The sequence below is a fragment of the Peromyscus eremicus genome, chromosome 2, assembly GCF_949786415.1.
Source record: "Peromyscus eremicus chromosome 2, PerEre_H2_v1, whole genome shotgun sequence".
Taxonomy (NCBI): domain Eukaryota; kingdom Metazoa; phylum Chordata; class Mammalia; order Rodentia; family Cricetidae; genus Peromyscus; species Peromyscus eremicus.
Genome location: NC_081417.1, coordinates 157,569,972 through 157,587,373, shown reverse-complemented (window position 1 = coordinate 157,587,373; position 17,402 = coordinate 157,569,972). Strand labels below are relative to the sequence as shown.

General features: G+C 46.7%; 1 protein-coding gene across 1 annotated transcript in view; it reads left to right on the top strand.

Moving 5' to 3' along the window:
• Positions 1-12,298, top strand: part of Ube4b (ubiquitination factor E4B) — a 122,151-nt gene extending 109,853 nt beyond the window's left edge. The window contains exons 25-29 of the mRNA XM_059255398.1: positions 3,126-3,260; positions 5,962-6,153; positions 9,171-9,345; positions 10,304-10,450; positions 10,982-12,298. Coding sequence (XP_059111381.1) covers positions 3,126-3,260; positions 5,962-6,153; positions 9,171-9,345; positions 10,304-10,450; positions 10,982-11,043 — 711 coding nt within the window. The 3' untranslated portion in view covers positions 11,044-12,298. The remainder of the gene's footprint in view (positions 1-3,125; positions 3,261-5,961; positions 6,154-9,170; positions 9,346-10,303; positions 10,451-10,981) is intronic.
• Positions 12,299-17,402: the final 5,104 nt, after the last annotated feature.

Here is a 17,402-nt window from a genome sequence, read left to right as displayed (position 1 = left end):
ACTGAGTGTAGTTGTATATATACCCCTGTGATTGCAGTATTCAGGGTATGGAGGCAGGAAGGTCACCATTCTGTATTGCCATCATTATTGCAGTACAGTCTTGGGCTCCCAGCCTCCTCCCTTGCTAGTGCTCACAGCAAAGGGATGTCCCCTCTGGACTTGCTTCTCACTCCGCTCCTGTAACCTACAGGGCACACACTTTTCTACCCATGTCTGCTAACACCCTCATCTCCACTCACTCCACTCCTACACTGGCCTCTCTGCTGTTCCTCTTCACAATTGCTCTTCCCTCTAGTGCTTCCTATAGTGCTCTTTACCCAGACTGTTGTGACCTCAACATCACTCTTTTCCGAAAGTCCCCCTAATTCTTCACCATCACTGTCAGCCTTTCTGAGTGTCTGGTCGATGGCTGTGTTAGGGGTTTTGGTTTTTGTTTTGAGACAAGAGTTTCTCTGTGTAGCCCTGGCTGTCCTGGATCTCACTCTGTAGACCAGGTTGGCCTTAAGCTCATAGAGATCAACCTGGCTCTGCCTCCTGAGTGCTGGGACTAAAGGCATGCCCACCACCACCTGGCTTGTTTTTATATTTTTGGTTGTGAGCCTAGCCTTTAACTTTAGATGTTTTTAAAATGGAGATTTCCTCTGTGTGTGTATGTGTGTGTGTTGTGTGTATTTCTATAGCTTAAGTTACAGTGCTGTATGGCAAAGCATAGTTTAATGTTTAAAATTTAAATAAAAATATGTTAACCGATGGCTGGAGAGATGACTCAAGTTTGATTCCCAGCACCCACGTGGCAGCTCACATCGGTCTGTAATTCCAGTTCCAGGGGATCTGACGCCCTCTTCTGGCCTCCATGGGCACCAGGCACCCACGGTACACTGACATACGTGCAGGCAAAGCACACACATTATACAAATAAATAAAATGTACATATAGACAGATGGATGGACCGGTGGGTGGGTGGGTGGATGGATTGGTTTGCTTATTTCTCTCATCTTGAGAGAATTTCCGGGGCTGGAGAGATGACTCAGTGGTTAAGAGTACTGGCTGCTCTTCCAGAGGACCCAGGTTTAATTCCCAGCACCTACATGGCAACTCATACCAGTCTATAACTCCAGTTCCAGGGGACCTGACACCTTCACACCAATGCACATAAAAATAAAAAGTTAAATAAATTATTTGTTTAAAAACAGAATTTCCTAGCTGGGTGGTGGTGGCGGTGGCGCATGCCTTTAATCCCAGCACTTGGGAGGCAGAGCCAGGCGGATCTCTGTGAGTTCGAGGCCAACCTGGGCTACAGAGTGAGTTCCAGGAAAGGCGCAAAGCTACACAGAGAAACCCTGTCTCGAAAAACCAGAAAAACAAACAAACAAACAAAACCCCAGAATTTCCTGTGGTAAGTGTAACTGCGGTGGTTTTGTGAGGTCTGTTGCTTGGATTTAGGGATGAGAAAGGAGAGCTAACGCAGTTGTACTCAAGGCCGCCCACACTCTGGGCCTGAGCGAGAATACTTTATTGTTAGATTGTCTTTGAGATGTCTTTTGTCTAGAGCACTGGTCTCTATACAAGATTTTGTGTGATCAGTTGTCTTAAAGTTTCAGGCTTCTAGCTGGTTCCAGAATAAGTGTTCCCTTAATTTTCCTTGTCTGTCCGTTTTGCCCCAGCCTATGTAAGAGCCCACAAAGTATTTACAAATGAAGGCTGTGGCACTGCAACTCACATTGAGGACGGACATTGAGGCCTGGCTGTCCCTGCGCCCTTCCTGGCTCTGCCTTTTCTCAGTAGGCTCATTCTAGACTATGGAGAAGTGGGCGGTTCCCCAGCCTCAATGCAGTGTCTCTACCAGGCACGGATTGTAGCACCAGACCCAAGGGTGCTTGTTGGCCCATAGCAGCTAGTCCAGCTGTGTGCCCCGCCCCTCCCCTGGGGGAGAAAAGGCCTGGAAGCCGGGTGTGATGGGACACAATTGTAATTCTACTGCTGAGGTGGTAAGAGACAGTGAGATCTTTGGGGCTTGCTGGCCAGTTAGCCTTGTTTACTTGGCAAGTTCCAAATCAGTGAAAGAAACTATTTTTTTTTAAAGTGTGTTTTGGGGGTAATCCAGAAACAAGACCTAAGGTTGTCTATCCTCTGGCCTCGACATGCATTACCTACACACGTTAACACACACGCACAAGTCTATAAGCAGAGTGTAGTGGTGTGCACCTCTAATCCTAGCACTGGAGTAGTTGAGGCAGCAGGATGAGAACTTCAAAGCCTTCCTTAGCTGTGGAGCTTTTTGGTGGCCAGCCTTTGTTGCGTGAGATCCTGTCTCAGAAAATGAATAAGTCTTAGCTGGTGGGAGGGATGCAAAGACTTCAGTGCACTACTGATTTTTCCCCATGAGTCAAACTCTGTTTATTATTTCCCAGTCTGGCAGATTGAAGGGAAAAGGATTGTGCCATAGGTAAGCATGCTGGTGGTTGTGTGGAATGTCAGCCTGATGGTGCAGAGTCACAATTCAAAAAGTAACCATCTGCAGACACTTACGTGTGAGTGTTTGCCGGCTTGCACCACATGCATACTTGGTACCTGTGGAGGCCAGAAGGTCTCACATCCCTTGGAACTAGAGTTACAGGTGGTTGTAAGCCACTGTGTGAGTGCTGGGAAATAAACCAGGGTCCTCTGCAAGAGCAGCCGGTGTTCTTAACTGCTGAGCCATCTCTCCAGCTCATTTTTTTTTTTTTTTTAATGTTCATGACTAAGTGAAAGTTGTTTTTAAGGGGAATGAACCCCTCTCTGTAGCATAGTGTGTGCATCAGGTACTATGATAATCTAACTCATCTTCCCTGGAATGTGGCTGTTCTCATGAGAGGTCAGGAATGGGCCAGGGCTGGTGGCGTAGGTCAGCGGTGGAGCCTGTGCTTAGCATGCGTCAGGTTCTGGGTGTGATCCAAGGCCACCAGACTCCACACCCTAGAGGGCTGTCTGGACAGTGCTGCTGTGGTCCCTTCTTCCTTCCCAGGGTGCTGTGGCTTGGTCACCCTCTGCAGTTGTAAGCCAGCCAGTTTCTCCTTTGCTCTTGGCGTTTTTGTGAGCGGACGGCTGGTACTGAGGTCTCCTTGGTAACTGTGGGTGTTTCCTAGGATCAGCAGCAGGCCCGGCAGTCTCAGCTTGCTCAGGATGAGCGCGTTTCACGTTCTTACCTTGCCCTGGCGACTGAAACCGTGGACATGTTCCATCTCCTCACCAAGCAAGTCCAGAAGCCGTTCCTCAGGCCAGTGAGTAGAAACTGGGGTGCTCACGTTGTCTGTGGGGTGACACATGCAGCCCGTAGAACTCAGGACAGTTGTTCCTTTTAACCACAGCGATCAGTAGTGAAATTCTTCCTGATTTTGTCCCCAGGTATGTCAATTGATACACATTGCATGGTACTCTACCGAACTGAAGCGAAGCCCCTTGACATGTAGTCTAAAATGCTCACTTCACGATGGCTTTCTTTTTTCTGTGTACACAGCACATCTGGATTATGGATTTGTGGCGCAATTTTATTGTTATTGATTTCTGTATTTTATATATCAGAAAAGTATAAGGTAACAAATTCCGATTTGGAGAACATTAAGTAGAATGATTGATAAGAGGTCTCTGCTGCTTTTAAAGTAGCTTTGTAACATTGAGGAAGCTGAAAGCCAATGAGAACTGGTTGAGGCCTGTGGTAGGTTAAAGGCAGTCTCAGTATTCCACCTGATTGCTAAGACCAGGTTCTGTTTCTGAGGTTAAAACTGAGCAGTATACCCTGAGGGACCTGCTTGCTGACCTACCCCGGTGAGAAGCTGTGATGCTGTGGTGTGGCAGGGTAGAGGGCAAGCCAAAGGGCGCAGCAGCTGTCTGCACGAGTGAAGCTTTACGTTACTAGGTGTTTCCTCCTGTTCTCCATGTTCCCTCCTCGCTCCATTCCATGATTCACTGTGTTGCCTCCAGCAGAGGCTTTATTGCACAGTGGCCTGAGACCTGGGTCTTTTCCTGTCTCTTGATAAGCAGATTTCAGCACAGTAGCAGGGAAGCAGGGGAGAAGACAGCTCACCGTCCACATACCTGCTTTCCCTGTGCCAAAGGGATTTACTAGCATTTCCTACAATGGCCAGGGAGTAAGTCCTTTAAAGATGTTGTACACTGTGTGTCTTCGGCAGCTTTTCAGCTGTGCTCATGCTAACAGCCTGGACATAAACAAGCCTGGCTGTTTTCCAATAAAGCTTTATTTACAAGAGAATGACCAAATTCAAATATAACTTTGTTTACAAAAAGAAGAATCTGACTGGAATTGGCCACAGATAGTGTTTGGCCAACTCTATTCTCTCTCTCTCTCTCTCTCTCTCTCTCTCTCTCTTTTTTTTTTTTTTTTTTAAGATTTATTTTTACTTACATGTGGGTGTGTTGGGGTATGCCACATGTTTGCCAGTGCCTCTGAAGGTCAAAAAAGGGTGTCGGGGTCCCTGGAGCTGGAGTCACTGGCAGTTAGGAGCTCCCTGATGTGAGTTCTGGGAACTGAACTTGTGTTCTCTGGAAGGAGAAGTGTTCTTAACAGCAGAACAATCTCTTCAGTCTTCATTTCTACCTTCTTTACTGGTGGCTTGAGCATTTGCTATAGCAGAGAAAACCCAGCAACTAACCGCTCCTCAGTTCCCGGCTTCTCCACACAGGACTATCGCTGTGCTTTGTGGAACAGGAGACTCTGTAGTGCTATGTAGCGTCAGGTTGTGTAAGTCCAGTCATTTCATGAGAACCCTGTTATTTAAAGAGTCTTTCCCAGTGGTCAATATTTACTCTCTGATCCACAACAGCTTCTCTCTGAGCTCAGAAGCTGTGTCTGCCCAGCTATAATAGACACAGTCGTCCTGTGGGTCTTGCATGCTATTTTGTCCTTATTTTCTGGCTTTTCAAGTCATCACTGACTAGATTTAAAACTCTTGACAAACATCACCTCCTTCTGTGTCTCTGGTCAGTAATAAATCAGACAGTATATACTTGACCATCACCAACTTGAGATTTCTGGGAATGTGCGGGAAGTGCTGCTCCGTGCTGCAGAATGGCAGGGTTGCCAGTGGTTTTCCTTCCTTCACCTCTTGGGGGAATTTGTAGGGATGCTTATAATTAAGAGTGTGTGTCTTGGGCTGTAGAGATGGCTTAGCAGATAAGAGCACAGGTGTTCTTCCGGGTTCAATTCCCAGCACCCACATGGCAGCTCACAACTGTCTGTAACTCCAGTTCCAGGGGATCTGACACCTTCGCACTAATGCACATAAAATGAAGTTAAATTATTTTTTAAAAAGTGTGTAGCCGGGCTGTAGTAGCACACGCCTTTAATCCCAGCACTTGGGAGGCAGAGCCAGGTGGATCTCTGTGGGTTTGAGACCAGCCTGGTCTACAGAGCGAGTTCCAGGACAGGCTCCAAAGTTACACAGAGAAACCCTGTCTCAAAAAAACAAAACAAAAATAAACAACAACAAAAAAAAGTGTATCTTTACAGAAGACTTTGGTGGACATTCATTCATATGCAGTCTGTACCATTCCATTATGAGGGTTTTCAGATAAGAAATGGTGGTGAGGGGGCTGGAGAGATGGCTCAGCGGTTAAGAGCACTGACTGCTCTTCCAGAGGACCTGAGTTCAATTCCCAGCAACCACATGGTGGCTCACAGTCATCCGTAATGAGATCTGGTGCCCTCTTTTGGCCTACAGGGATACATGCAGGCAGTATGCTGTATGCATAATAAATAAATAAATCTTCTTTAAAAAAAAAAAGAAAGAAAGAAAGGGTGGTGAAAACCAGTGTTTGGTTGCCATGTGGCTTTCTTTAACTTACGTGGCTCAGCACATTGAAGGGCTTTTTGAAGATTAAACTCGCCGATTCCTGTTCCTCCACTGAGATGGTCGCCAGCATTCTCAGCAGCTTGAACTGTCCTGTTATCCTTTCATTTCCTAGGAACTTGGCCCCCGATTAGCAGCCATGCTGAACTTTAACCTACAGCAGCTGTGTGGACCCAAGTGCCGGGACCTGAAAGTTGAAAACCCAGAGAAGTACGGCTTTGAGCCAAAGAAGCTGCTGGACCAACTGACGGATATTTACTTGCAGCTGGACTGTGCTCGCTTTGCTAAAGCCATTGCTGATGACCAGGTGAGTGCTAAGTGAGGCCTTTCACGGGAGGCCTGACATCCGTCACTGAGCTGTGCGGTTGGGATCTTCTGGCTGCACCTTCAAGCAGACCCTGTGCACTTAACCTCTCTCTCCTGAGTTTTCCCCACTTCAAATGCAGGAAAAAGTGGGACTTTAAGTTTCGGTTTCAGAAGTTTTTGGTAGAGTGACCATGAATGAAGCAAAGGAACACATCTAGTCCAGGAGGAGATGAACTGGCTGCTTCCCTGGGAGAAAAGAGCAGAGTTGGTCCCCTAATCTCTCAGACCCCAAATAGATTCAGTTTCCAAGCCCTATGTGTGTTTCTCAGGAAATGCAGATCTTCCCAAGTCCTCAGCTTTAGAGCTGCCATGAGTACATGCCTTCCAGCAAAAGTCTACTGATGTTCACGTGACTCCCTCTCCTTCATCCCAGGAGACTCGGCGGTCAGGTCAGCCACCACTACAGGTCATACTGTTCTCCACACCTTCTCTCTGTGATGCCACTCTTGTCCCCTGGTGGCACAAGCCTGTGTCCCAGATACCCAGGCGGCTAGAAGCAGGATGGCCACAAGTTCAAGGCTAACCTGAACTTACCGAGACCATCTCTGAAAATAAAACTGAGTTGGGAATGGACTTCAGGGATAGAACACCTGGATGTGCAAAGCTCTTGGCTCAATCCTTAGTCCAGACAAGGAGTTCTTAACAAGGAAAGAAAGGGCTCCTTCCCTCCATAGGCTCTGGTCCTGCTTCTAGTTTTTCCCAGGTCTTTGAGATAAGGTCTCATAGAGACTAGGCTGGCCTTGTACTCCTGATCTCAAACTCTGCCTTTCAAATACTTTGATTTGTGCCACCATGCCTGACATCTGGGACATCTTCAACATGTTTATTAACTGTGTTCCACTTCTGACCACTTCTCATGTTTTCATTCATTTAATAATCATAGAATTCTGACACAGTTTCTGCTAAATTCTTTCTTTTAAAATAAGGAAAGCAGGGCACAGAGGAGCACACAGTGGTGTAGAGGTAGGGATGTGGCCAGCAGCCAGCCTTGTACTCAGATTCTCTCCCTTTCTACCTAAAGGCCCAGAACCTGCTATGTTGGTCCCAAATCTCTACCTTTGTACACAGAAACTATTCCAGTAGGATTCATAGCATGTTACCCATCCTTACACATTCCAGAAAGTTCTCTACCTATATGTAATCCAAAGGAGTAATGCTAGAATACAAGCATTGTATATACTTCTCTTTTCTTAAGTTTTTTGAGACAGGTTGGCCTTGAACCCAAGATCCTCCAGTGTCAGCCTTCTGAGTGCTGGAATCAGATGTGTGTGCTACCACACACTGCCTTTTTTTTTTTTTTTTTAAATGTCTGTGAGAGCTCTGTCTACTTGCATGAACAACTTTATGCCAGAAGAGGGCATCAGATCCCACCAGAGATGGTTGTAAGCCATGTGGATGCTGGAAATTGAACTCAGGACCTCTGGAAGAGCAACCAGTGCTCTTAACTGCTGAGCCATCTCTCCAGCCCAACCTTTTATTTATTTATTTGTTTATTTATATGTTTATTTATTTAAAATAATAGTCTTATTACACTATAATTCACATATGTCAATGCTTTTTGTTGTTTCTCTTATTGTTTTGAGACATGGTCTCTCTGTGTAGCTGGCTGTCTCCCCATTGCTGGGATTACAGGTATGGTGAGTGATGGTAATGGTGGATCTGCAGAGAAAGCAAGCATGTGTACTTATTTAAAAGTGGAAGTTTTAAAAATGTAGTACTCAGGAGGCAGGGGTAGGTAGATCTCTGTGAGTTCAAGAAAGAGAGAGAGAGAGAGAGATTGAGGAGTTTCGGTCCAGTACTGGAGAGGAACTCAGGTATGAGGTGAGTCCATATGTAGGTATCAGTGTGGATCCTGCTCGGAAGTTCACAGGATGAGCAGTAGGGTCAGGACAGGCCCTCACAGTGAAGCAGAAGCTCCTACAGGTCAGCCTAGCTGGCCCATTGCTCTTGCACTGGGGAGTGGGGAAGGCATCTGAGGAAGTTGGCATCAGGTTGCCTGGCACCCAGCTCCTTCCGTGTTACCAGAGTCTCTCAGGCATCTGGCTTGGACAGCTTAGGGATTTACCTAAGACTGCATAGCTGGAAGGTCACAGGACCTGAATTCATGTCCAGGTTTATCTGGACGCGTTGCCCACCTTATCAACTTCTGTTACAAATTGTATTGGCTCCTAGGCCCTCACCTGCTTGTTGGATTGGTCCGATGCTGTAGAAAATCTGACGTTACATAGTGTTGGATTCAGTGATCAGTGTGTGCTGGAGTGCTTGGTGATTGTTTGGTTTTTCTTGTTTTCTTTTTCTTCCTTTTTTTTTTTTTTTTGTTGTTTGTTACTGTGATCTGTTGAGATAGGGCCTCACCATTTAGCCTAGGTCGGCCTTAAACTTCCTTCCCATCCTCCTGTTCCAGCCCCTTGAGTGATAGGAAGGAGTACACATGAGATGGCCACCAGGCCAGGCTGAGGTGAGCCCAGAGAATTGACAGTGAACAGAACAAAGCAACCCCCCAAGTATGAGCAGTGATGGGACAGTGGCATGTGTTTGGTTTTACTCGTGCTCACCGTTCTGTGAAAAAACAAATTCATCTTGTTTCATGGGCTTCCAGGGCACAGTGCCCTATAAAGATCAAAATAAACTAGGCTTCTTTCTCTTTTTAGTGACTAAATTTTAAAAGAAGTGCTTTCTAGCTCCCAGAGTCTAAAAATCTCCATTTTTCTGAGTCCTGCAGCCCTCTCCATAGATGACCCTGGACCGTTGGCGCATGTCATTCTCTCTGTGCATTGTAACTATATTCAGTACATCCTTGCACATGGTACAGTGTGTAGAGGAAGACTGGGACACAGAATTTATAATTATAATCTTGAGGAGCAAAAGAGCAAATGGATTGCACTTGGACATTTTCTAAAGGTTTTTTTTCTTCCCAAGTATATATATTCTCATCTCATGACCTTTCCTCATCTGCAGAGATCCTACAGCAAGGAACTGTTTGAAGAAGTCATTTCAAAGATGCGGAAGGCAGGAATCAAATCCACCATTGCAATAGAGAAGTTTAAGCTTCTTGCTGAGAAGGTGGAGGAAATAGTGGCCAAGAATGCACGTGCAGAAATTGACTACAGCGATGCCCCGGATGAGTTTAGAGGCAAGTCCCTGTGTTCACGCTCACGTCCTTGGTGTAATTTGAAGTGTGTGACATCAAGGAGACTGTCTTAGTCACTGTGACCAAGACAACTCTTTTTTCCTTTATGGTTTTTCGAGACAGGGTTTCTCTGTGTTGCCCTGGCTGTTAGGGAACTCACTCTGTAGACCAGGCTGGCCTCAGAGATCTGCCTGCCTCTGCCTCCTGAGTGGTGGGATTAAAGGCGTGCACCACCACTGCCTGGCCCCAAGAAAGCACTTAATTGGGGTGGGGGGGGGGACTCACTTTATAGTTTCAGATCATTAGTCCATGATCAATGTGGCAGGCAGGCAGACATGCATGGGGCTGAGAGCTTAAATCGTGGTGCACAGCCAGCCAGAGAATGCAATTAGGCCTGACATGGGATTTTGAAACCTCAGCTCCCACTCCCAGTGACACACCTCCTCCAACAAGGCCACACCTCCTAATCCTTTCCAAACAGTTCTACTAACTAAGGACAAAGCATTCAAACATGAGCCTATGGGGGCCATCCTCATCGAAGCCACAGCAGGGGTTTTTTGATTGTTTGATGGTGTGCTGTAAGTGTTTTTGGATAGTTGGCTAAAATTACGTATACAAATTTTTAGCTCATATTGTAGATTAAAAGGATGAACATCCTTAGTGATTTTACCAGATAACCATGAAGACTTTAAAGGTCTCTACCTTTGTAAAGGGAGGAGTCTGGGTTCTCAGGCAAAGGGTCCTGCCTGTCCCAGGGGCCTGCTGCCTGGCTGTCCATCTTTGCTGTTTTCTCTTCCCAGCAGCAGTGACAGAAAGCAAGGCACATGCTTTCATTATGAGCTGCTCACCCCACGTGCAGGGACCTGAGGGGCTGTTGTCTCTCACTGGCAGGAATAGTACACTTGCTTCTTCAGTGTTAGCCTCCACCACTGGAGTAGTCTGCTCTGCTCTGTCTCCACAGACCCTCTGATGGACACCCTGATGACCGACCCTGTGAGGCTGCCCTCTGGCACCATAATGGACCGCTCCATCATCCTGCGGCATCTGCTGAACTCCCCCACCGACCCCTTCAACCGCCAGATGCTGACTGAGAGCATGCTGGAACCAGGTAGGAGGCACAGCCTGCCTTGCAGTGCTGATGCCCGTGCAGGGGAATGCAGCAGACCCTGAGGGGCTGGAGGGCAAGCTCCTGGGGCCCTAACACCTGTAGTCCCGCTGCTTGGGAGGAGGAGGAGGAAGAGGCAGGAGGGTAGCCTGATCAAGACCAGCCTAGACCACTTAATTGAGACACCATGTCAAATAAACAAACAAGGGAAGTTGGCTAGGTATATACCCACAGAACTTGCTTAGCATGTGTACGTCCCCAGGTTCAGTCCCCAGCACCACCATCAGAAACAGGGACATTGAATCCAGAAAGTACCCAGTTTAAACTCTTTTTATGGAAAAGACACAAAGCACTTGGCTTTCTTTTGCTCTAAATTCCTTCCTCTTGCTCTAAATGCCTTCTTCCCCTCTGGCTGTTTCTCCCACAGTCCTCAGCGTGCAGAGGGAATGAGAGCCTTCTCTTTCCACTTAAGCAGAACTGTAAGCTGAAGAGCATGTCCGTCTGGGCCATTAATCCCTGTCTTTTCTCCCTCAGTGCCAGAGCTGAAGGAGCAGATTCAAGCTTGGATGAGAGAGAAGCAGAGCAGTGACCACTAAGCCGTCCCCGTCACATTTCTCTGCTGGAAACAGCCACGCCAGCCAGCCAGGCCGAAGCAGCATCCACCTCGAAGCTGCTGCTCAACCCTGCAGCCAGATGTGGCCAGATCCTGAGAGCCCACCCCGAGTGACCAAACAGTAGAGGTCTGAGGGACATGATGAGAAGAGGAGCCGATTCCTGTACATATATTTAAGTGACAGTCACAAGCGAGGGGCGAGTTTTACGATTGCTTGCGTAGTAAAGCACGTCCTTCGCCCGTCACACCCTGGGGCTGTGGCAACGGAAGTCTTTAGTGATGGCGAGTGGGTCTGGGCAGCATCCCCCTGAGCTTTCGTTTTGTTTTGTTTTTTCAATGTGACTAGAGAACTCGGACATTTTGCTGCTAAAGAACCTCCCCCTTCCTGACCCTACTTGCACTGCTGTGGGTTTTTTAAAGAGAAACAAAACCAGACTCCTTTCCCAGCCCTCCAAACATGTATTCTGTGAGATAACTGTGCCTGCGACAAAGTGTTAATCTTGGGATCGTATTTTTATATCATATTCACATACTTGTTTTTTTAATTGGTGTTAGATGACATGATTAATAAAAAAGGCAAGATATTTTCAGAATTTGAATTTCAGTTTTTTTTTCTTTTGAAATAGCCCTTTTGAATTTTTTTTTATTATAAACAAAATGAAGAGAGCCCTGTTGCCCTGGCCCTTCTACCAAGCCCTTGATTAAGATTCTGAGGAACAGATGCAGCAGCGGGATGGCTGAAGTGATCAGGACTCATGTGACTTGTGGGGTTTGGGGAGGTGAGGGTTGTGTTTTGTTTTTTGTTTTTCTAATCCTATGTGACAATTCCAAACGTATACCATTATCCTCTGAGGATAAATAGATTCCTCAACCCTGGGTTCATTTGTATGCTGTGTCCTTTTGGGGTTTGGCCTTACCAAAGCAAAAAAAAAAAAAAAAAAAGAGGGTACAAGAAATGTGGAAATCGGAAATCTGTTTGCTTGTTTCTGTGCCTGGACAAATGCCACCACACAGGCGCACGTGAGCAGAAGCCCTTTGTATTACCGCTCCCTACGCAACATACTTGAATTCTTGAATTTCCTTTGGGTGGAAAAGGATTTGAAACCATAAAGTGTTTTAAGGAAATGAAATCTTGAGAAACATACTTTCTTTTCTTTCCCTTACTCCTCTTCTCCACAGACAATGTGCTCTGTTCAGTTCCCAACACAAACTCCAATAAACGGTGATGCCCATTCGGACGGAGCTCTGTGCGTCGTCGTCTTTTTGTGGAAAAGAAATGGGTGGGGATAGGCCCACCCTGGCGTGGTGGTGCACACCTTTAGTCCCAGGGAGGAGGCGGGAGGATCTCTGAGTTTGAGACCAGCCTAACCAGGCTAACCTAGGCTACATAATGAAATCCTGTCTTAAAAAAAATAAATAAATAAAATTATGGGTTTGAAGAAAAGGCTCAGCAGTTATAGGAGCATCTGTGGCTTTTAGAGGGACCCTGGTTTAGTTCCCAGCACCTATAGCTCACTACTGCCTGGAACTCCAGTTCCAGGGACCAGACATCTGGTTCCCATGGGCACTGGGCACACATGGTGCACATACATACATGCAGTCAAAGCATTTACACACACGAAAGAACGAGGGCAAACAAGAGCCGAGTGGTGTGCATGTGGAGAACTGCCCTTTCCAGAGCCAGTTAGGAATTGCTGTTTTTAACACAAAACGGACGGTTCAGGGAATAGAGGTGCTTGCTTGCTGCCAACCCCGGTGACCTGAGTTTGAACCCTGGATTCCATGTGCTGGGAGGAGAGCATTGACTCCTACAAGTTGTCCTCTGTCCCCCACACATGGCATAGCACACGCCCACCATACATACAACAAATAAATCAGTGTAAAAAGTGTGTTTAAATGAAACCTTTCTCACCCTCAGCCGATGTGGCCCTTGGTTCTCCTGTCACTTGGCTGGTCTGAAGGGCCTCAGCGCTGTCATACCCTGCCCTCCGCTCGCCTCTTAATGTTACTTCAGAGATCTCTAGGGCCCACATTCTTACGCAGGTCTCACCCGTTCCTTTAGCATTCCAGTTTTCAAAATCATTAGTACCAGCAGAGGCAGTAATAACCCCACCCACAGGAAGCACTTAGGTGGCACTTCCCACACGCCAGGCACTGTGACTCTATTTATAGTGCCAGCCTCAGGTAGCTAGAACTGCCTGTTTTTTTCTGGTTTGTTTGGCTCTGTTTTCAATAGTCAGGGTACCAGCTGCAGAGAGATTAGGTACCTTGCCCATTGTCCCCTGGCCCTAGGGCCCATGCCATTCATTACCTTAATGTCTACTTCTCTTGAGCACATTGGACTCACTATCCCCCATGTGTGTGCGCGTGCATGCACACACACACACACACACACACACACCCCACATACACAATTTGAGCTAGGATATAGCTCAGAGGTAAAAGCATCTGTCGAGCGTACGTGAAGGTCTGGGTCAATCTCCAATCTCCAATATTGTGAAAAAGAAAAAAAAGTAAACAATACAAATAAACAAAAGAAAATTACCCATGACCCCACCATCATTCAGGTGATTTTGTCCTGTTACTTTTTACAAGGCATATTATCCACAAGCCTATTGTGTTTATTAGCACCATGCCTAACGTGTTGGTTTCACAGTTGTGGATTACTTATCTCCTCTCCACCCCTAGGGGGTGCTGTTTTAGTCCCATCTATGCTGTTCTGCATTTTCAGAACTGAAGGGTTACAAGAGCAGTCTTTAGGAAAGGAGGTGGGGCAAGGGTGCAACCAATCTCCCTGCCGCTAGGGAGCGCTGGTTGGTTTTTTCTTTATTCTTGGAGTCTTAGGGTAGTTGTTTTATGGAAACTCATTGTTTGCCTTCAATCTGCTAATTATAGGTTATGTGATCCAAAATATTTCAAAAGTAGGTCTGGATTGAAAGGAAGATCGTCCAAAAAGGAGAACCTGCATCCTATTAGCAGAAGGAAAGCCCTTGAGTAAAAGGAGGAAGAGTAATCATGCTTATCTTGTGAGTCACTGTTGTGTGGTTTCTAAAAGGGTAGATAGAACACCTCTTTCCTGTCTTCCTGGTGATGCTGGAGGTCCTACTCAGGACACATACATGCTAGGCAGGCACTTGACACCCAGGTGAGCGACATTCCTGGCCCCCTTGTTTGTTTAGGCCTTGGCACACTGAATAGTGAATTTCCTGCTGGTTTGATTCGTCCCTAAAGTGACTTGAGCACCTTCTAGCTAAGTTTTGTTTTTGTTTGTTTGTTTGTTTATTGGGTTTATTTGTTGTTGTTGTTTCAGAGTTTCTCTGTGTAGTTTTGTTGCCTGTCCTGGATCTCGCTCTGTAGACCAGGCTGGCCTTGAACTCACAGAGATCAGCCTGACTCTGCCTCCTGAGTGCTGGGATTAAAGGTGTGCGCCACTGCCGCCGCAGGGCTTCTAAGTTTTTAAAGATACATTTGTCTTTATGTATATGTGTGCTGTATGCACCACATGTGTGCAGTTCCCATGGAAGCCAGAAGAGGGTGTAGGATTGCCCTGGAGCTGTTAGAGTGTTAGGGACAAGACCAGGGTTCTCTGTAAGAGGAGCACGTGCTGAGGCATCTCCAGCCCTTAAAGAATTTTTTCATGGAGGAAATGAGTATACCATTTTATCAGCCAGTGTTGGGCTGTGGGAACTCATCTGGGACTGATGGCTAGTGATTTGCATTTCTTGATATGTTCAGTGTGCAAACCACTCTTCTGTGTATTAGTAACTCACTTAATCCTCGACAGCCATAGTTAGGAGATGGTGTCATGAGCCTGAGGCATGAGTATCTGCCTTCACCTGGTGTCATCACCATTCCTGCTGCATGGTGGGATCCTTCAGAACGGTCTGTATTCAGAATGGTTCAGAAGGCCCAAAGAGATAGAAAGCAGCGCATTATTGAAGAGGCTTTGGCCTTTAGGGCAGCCCTAGGCCTAATGGTCTCTTTCTGTGTTTGTTTTTGAGACAGGGTCTCACTCTATAGGCCAGGCTGGCGTCACTTGTTGCCATGGGAGCCATGGGAACTGTAAGAAATGTTAAGAGATGGCTCAAGGGCTGGAGAGATGGCTCAGAATTTAAGAGCACTGGCTGCTCTTCCAGAGGTCCTGAGTTCAATTCCCAGTAACCACAAGGAGGCTCACAACCATCTACAATGGGATCTGATGCCCTCTTCCGGAATAAAGATGTATATGCAGATAGAGCACTCATATACATAAAATAAATAATTAAAAGAAAAAGAGAGAGAAATGGCTCAAAAGCTAAGGAGCGTCTTCTGCTCTAAAGCATAAAGGAGGCTGGGTGAGCCGGGCTAGGTATTGACAAGAGGCATCTGGAGCTGCTGCTGCTGCTGCTGCTGCTGCTTTTTTGGGGGGCAGTGGGGAACTAGGGGTAGGGTATTTCAAGTCAGGGTTTCTCTGTGCCACCTTGGATGTCCTGGAACTCACTCTGTAGACCAGACTGGCCTTGAACTTAGAGAGAGCCGCCTGGCTCTGTCTCTTGAGTGCTGGGATTAAAGGCGTGTGCCACCACTGCCCGGCCACCCAGAACTTCCAGATCTTAGTACTCAGGTCAAGCAGTCTCCCTTATTATTTTCACATATTTATTTACGTATTATTTATGTGTATGCGTGTGCATCTGTGTGAGTTTATGTGCACCATATGCATGTGGGTGCCCATGGAAGCTAGAGAAGGGCATAGGGTCCCCTGGATCTGGAGTTACAGGCAGTTGTGAGCCGCCTGACATGGATGCTGGGAATTGAACCAGGGTCCCCTGAAAGAAGAATAAGCTTTCTTAGCCACTGAGCCATCTCTCCAACTCCTCTGGTTTATTTTTTATAGCCAACATGGTGTTAATGCCAAAGCTTTTCCTATTCTAAAATGAAATCATAGGTAATGTAACCCACCCAAATGTGGTGGGTTGTTTGCTGTTGTTGTTGTTTAATATTTGTTTGAAATGGTCTCGTGTAGTCCATGTTGGCCTCAAACTCACTGCTCAGCTGGGAATTACCTTGACTTCTTATCCTCCTGCCTCCATCTCCCAAGTATTAGAGTCGAAAACTTACACCATCATTTCTGGGCTGTTATGGTTCCAGTCCCTGGCTTCTCATATGCTAACCTAGTGCTCTACCAACTGAGCTACACCTCAAGCCTCCCCTTCCAGCAACTATTATTAGAAAAGACAAGAGGATAAGCTGCGCATTTGTGATGCTCTTAGAATAATCCAGGAGATGGCCAACTGCGAAGGACGCAGAACAAAGCAGTTGGCGTGGCCCCGGGGGAGAGGCTGGATTCTGGGATGGGTTTGGTGATGTAGTTGAGATTTGTGAATGGTTTGGAGGATTGCACTGGAGTCAGGAAGAAAGTCCACATGACTTCAAAGAACTCAAGTACAGTGATGGGGACACTGAGTGGAGCAGGCTTGGGGTGAAGTGCAAGGATTTCAGGCTGGACATAGAAAATAGAAACTCGCTGGGCGGTGGTGGCACATGCCTTTAATCCCAGCACTCAGGAGGCAGAGGCAGGTGGATCTCTGTGAGTTCAAGGCCAGCCTGGGCTACAGAGCAAGATCCAGGACAGCCAGGGTTACAGAGAAACCCTGTCTCGAAAAACCAAAAAGAAAAGTGAAAAAGAAAGTGGCCGTCAGTCTGCAGTGCAGGGAGAGTCTGGACTGGAGACGTACATTGATGAACACGGTAGCAGACCCCCATCGGCCCAACATGTCAGGGGTGGATTAAGAGGAGGAGGACTTCAGGGTCATCTCTGGCTACATAGCAAGTTCAAGATGAGACCAGCCTGGGCTGCATAGGATCACTTCAGAAAATTAGAAAAATAAATAAGTAATACCAGCATTAGAAGCTAAGCACTGGACAGCTTATGTCTAGAATCTCAGCTCCCAGGAGGTAGAGGTCAAAGGGTCAGGCATTCAAGGACAGTCTCTGCTACATAAGGAATTCAGAGCCATCTGGAGCTACCTGAGACCCTGTCTCAAAATACTCAAACGCCAACAAAACAAGCTTCAGTGTACCTCTGTCTTTGTCTGCCTCTCGGTCCCAAGCCAGTGTCATTGGGTTTCATCGCCCCGTTCTAAGGACCTAAGTCTTGTTCTTAAACAGGTCACCAAAAATTTGTCAGTTAAACCAGGAACTGTGATTTTATCATCCTAAATCATGGTTTGAGTTCACTGAGCTCAGGAAGTTCTCGCTGAGGGAATTTATGTGTTTGTGGTCAAATTGGAGCTGGGGCTGGAGATGGCTTGAAGGCCTCCTTACATCTGGCCCTCAGCTAACAGACCCACAGTGACCTCCAAG